Here is a 4,151-nt window from a genome sequence, read left to right on the forward strand (position 1 = left end):
AATATTATCTCTACCTAAACGGTCTACAAACTCGTGTGACATAAATAGATGAATAAATATATATATTAATACATTGTGTTATTCAAAAAAAAAAAAAAATAGTGTAATAATCTTTCACGTGAATAATCGTGATTTCATTGATAGCATGAAATATAGAACTATACATCTAAAGTTACAAATTCCCAGATAATGTGTGTGACTAACTTGAAATTACAAATAATTCGTGAAGAAAATAATAGCATCTGAATTGAAGAGCAAAGGTTATGAAAGCTGACAATGCACAATGATGTAATATGTATGGTAACTAAGATATGATCAGTATACTTTAGAGGAAAAAGTGGCCATCTCAAAAAAAAAAAAAAAAAACAATTGGTTGAATCAAAGATGAAATAACCTAGAGATTTCACGTATAAGTTACAGTTTAACAGTGAATTTAAGAAGTAAATGGAGCGGCGAATTTTTGTCCAGCAAGATAACAAGCAAAATAAGGAGTTTAGATGAGTTTTGGGAACTCAACTCAACACTCGGATTTCTTATGAAAATAGTAGATAATCTGATAATAATCCTAGCCTCTTTCTGTATCCAAATATAGGGGATAAAGTTATCCTAGTCTATTTGGAGCTGAAAATAAAAAATACAAGCGAAGGGAAATGTTAATTCTAGTTCGCTGTATACAAGGAATTAAAGGAGGTTTACGCAACCTTAGTCTAATTCCTATAAAGGAACGTAGGGAACTTAACTGAAGTTCTAGTCCGTTTCTGTATCCAAATATAGGGGATTAAGTTATCCTAGTCTATTTGGAGTTGGAAATAAAAATACAAGCGAAGGGAAATGTTAATTCCAGTTCGCTGTATACAGGGAATTAACCCTCTAATACCCAACCCCGCCTTTAGACGGGGTACACTTTGGAATTTTGTGTATTTTTTCGTAGCTCGGAAATCAAAATGATTTTATTTTTGGCTTATACCTTGACTCATAACACGCATATAAGAAAAGTTTTTTATGACTTTTGAAACTTTTTGGTATTTTTAGAAATTGTTTGAAAAATTGCATTCTTATATAACCTACAAATGCCTGGGCTTCATTTAACGTTTAATATAAAAAATCGTACCTTTTATATTTTTCTACGATTAACCTATCACAAAAGAAGAGCCTGGTGGTATTAAAATCATTTCAAACCTGTTTTTCCGTTAGTTACACGAAAAATAAAATACGCTTCGAAAAAAAATTAAAAATTTAATATTTTTAAAAATACCGTAACAATTTAAATTTTTATTATTGCCAAAAATCAACAACTAGAAAAGGCTTCAAGAAAAAATGAAAAAAGCTGGGGATGTTCAAAAATAAAAATTAAAAAAATCAAAAACCAAAATTTAAAAATTTGCGAATAAAAATAAATAAATGCCCAAAACGTGTTTAGAACGATTTTAGATAACGAAAAATAATACTTAAATCGAAAATAAAAATTTGGGTATTAGAGGGTTAAAGGAGGTTTACGCAACCTTAGTCTAATTCCTATAAAGGAACGTAGGGAACTTAACTGAAGTTCTAGTCCGTTTCTGTATCCAAATATAGGGGATTAAGTTATCCTAGTCTATTTGGAGTTGGAAATAAAAATACAAGCGAAGGGAAATGTTAATTCCAGTTCGCTGTATACAGGGAATTAAAGGAGGTTTACGCAACCTTAGTCTAATTCCTATAAAGGAACGTAGGGAACTTAACCGAAGTTCTAGTCCGTTTCTGTATCCATATATAGGGGGTAAAGATATCCTAGTCTATTTGGAGTTGAAGCAGATATAAGAATGAAGAGGATTTCGAATCCTAGTCCATTCTAGATTGAGCTTAAAAAGACCTCAGTCAATAAAAGACCAAAATGAAGGAAGGTATTTCAGTTCATTTGGCATATTATCTAGCATAACATCTCCTTAAATAATAAAGAGATATGCAAAGGGAATGAAATGTTCTAGTCTGCAATAGAAAGACCAGATGAAGGAGATACGTCTCAGACCATTTGGCAATCCAGTCTACCACAAGATAGAGAAATTGATCTAAATCATAAATTTAATTTTATCTTGTGGTAAAAGGGTACAAAACATTTAAATAACATAAAAAAATAATATTTTGAAGTTTCTTTTACAGATTGTTATTTTTACTAAATTTCAAGAATGAAGCTATACTGCGTAAGAATGATTATCAAGAACTAGAAAAAAAAGTTTGATGATCAATTCAAAATGTCTACGGTATAGGTCAAAAAATCTCTGTTTGGAAAAAGAGATAATAAGTATTGAGAATGTCTAAGTATATAATATTTTAATTTCACAAATGATGATCAATTTACTGCGTATTTATTTCCAACCACATTTAGATTACTGCGCTATGAAGAGGGCATTACAACAGAAGGACCAATGGATCAAAACCAATGCTGGAAATACCGTCATCAATCATAGTGTGGCTTTGCTGATCACACCACTGAAGCAACACAACAAGCAAGAAATCAAAATATTCGATGAGACTTGGAATTCGATTTTGAGATAAAGTTTTAGAGATCTTTGTCATGTATCTACTAAAAATAGGGTATACTAGTTACGAAGGAAGACTCTATGAACGTTTTGTATATTTCAATTTGATTCTGTTGTTATATAAAAAAAAGTTATTTCATATCATATTACTATTTGAAGAAAGGGAGAGATGTAGTAGGCTGAGATGAGGAATAATGTAACAGTAGGCTAACAGAAAGTAAACGTACAATAAATGTCATTAATATTATAGTTCTCAACTGAACATGTTGTGTTCTCACATTACTACAACCCCGTGCAAGCTTCTTACCCATGAGTTGAAGCTTACGCTTTTTAGAAAAGACAATCAACTCAGTTTTCTCCGGAGAGAATTCGATACCCAGCTTCAAGGCCCAAGTAGACAAATTGTCTAGAGCACCTTGCAGTGTTTTTTTGTAAATCATACGCCCCTGGTTGTCCTGTTACAGAAACAACGGCATCATCCGCAAGCGGGTCAAAGGTTACCTACTTGCCTACTAGGTGTGAGTTTTCAAAGTAATCATGGAGACATGGGTCAGGGACCCTTGTACATCAATAAAAAAAAAGGAATTATTGTTACTAACTTAGAACTCAAATAGAAGAGTGATTAACTATTATAAAAACCGTATGAAAACATTTTGTTAACGTATACATTACACAAATAAAATTTATATTTTCGAGAAATGACTAGGAGGTAGCAAATTGTACAGACTATTATTCAAACAAATTTTACGGCTTTAAATCCATACTGCAATTTGGCAGCGATTTCTTCAACTCTTCCTCGACCTTCTGCAGATTCTTCACATACGGCAAGTTGTGCGTGCTGAGCTGTTTAAGCTTTTTCAAATCCTTAAGCGATAACAATCCAAAGTCCGTTACGTTTTTGCAGTTGGACACTTCCAGCTCCTCGAGCGTATCGGCAACGAAACGCAATTTGGCCAGGGCCTGATCCTCCAGGTAGACGCAATTGTGGAGCCTAATCTTCCGGAGCCGTGTTAGACCTTTGAGGTGATCGAACCCAATGTGCATGATTCCGGAATCCGTTCCGTCAAATTCTTCGATCAGTACCGAAACCTTCTCGTTGGGCAGCAGATTGTAGTTGACTTGTTCGTGCGGAATGTTAACAAATTTTGCCCGGGCACCGTTTCGAAGAAGCCATTCCGCACAGAGCCGATCTGGGCCAACCACTTTGAGTCGTGCGGTGTCCACCCGGTTGAACATCATGTTGATCCATCCCCAAAAGTTACGGCTTGTTGTTACAGATGCGAGGGAGGTTTTCGCTGTCCCGGAGATTGCGGGCGCTATGTGGCGGAGGGTTCTTAAGGCCATCATGTTTTCGGGAATCACTGGCAAAAGAAATTTGTAATTATAATGTTAATGTAACAGTAATATCAAACTTACCAAGATAATATTTAAATATTAAGAATTCTTAAATCATTCGCTGTATCGAGAAATTCCGATATTACGTTCTAGGTCAAAACAGCTGGTTGTTATGATACTGAACACGAATATTGCAAGTTGCTCGAAATTGAGTGAATGAAATATTTCAAGCGCTGTACACTGTTGTGTAATAAAGATACATCTCATTACGGTTGTTATGCTGTCAGTTTCTACAGC

The 4,151-nt window shown here is 34.2% G+C and overlaps 1 protein-coding gene across 2 annotated transcripts; it reads right to left on the reverse strand.

Annotated features, from left to right (window-relative positions):
• Nucleotides 1–3,175: 3,175 nt before the first annotated feature.
• LOC5571075 (ATP synthase subunit s, mitochondrial) lies at nucleotides 3,176–4,058 on the reverse strand. Of its 2 annotated transcripts, none has more exons than XM_021848507.1 (2): nucleotides 3,982–4,058; nucleotides 3,176–3,880 (listed from the first exon to the last, which is right to left on the reverse strand). In XM_021848507.1, exon 2 carries the CDS (start codon nucleotides 3,864–3,866, stop codon nucleotides 3,264–3,266), a length of 603 nt encoding a protein of 200 aa, XP_021704199.1. In that variant the 5' UTR covers nucleotides 3,867–3,880; nucleotides 3,982–4,058; the 3' UTR covers nucleotides 3,176–3,263. The 2 variants fall into 2 exon arrangements, with proteins under 2 accessions (XP_021704199.1, XP_001659515.1); XM_001659465.2 differs by having other exon boundaries at nucleotides 3,936–4,040.
• Between the last annotated feature and the right edge of the window lie 93 nt (nucleotides 4,059–4,151).

The sequence above is a fragment of the Aedes aegypti genome, chromosome 3 (genome assembly GCF_002204515.2).
Source record: "Aedes aegypti strain LVP_AGWG chromosome 3, AaegL5.0 Primary Assembly, whole genome shotgun sequence".
Lineage (NCBI taxonomy): Eukaryota > Metazoa > Arthropoda > Insecta > Diptera > Culicidae > Aedes > Aedes aegypti.

Bases quoted from the DNA above. Each gene is read 5' to 3' on its own strand.
- LOC5571075 (XM_021848507.1), bottom strand. From the start codon at position 3,866: ATGATGGCCTTAAGAACCCTCCGCCACATAGCGCCCGCAATCTCCGGG.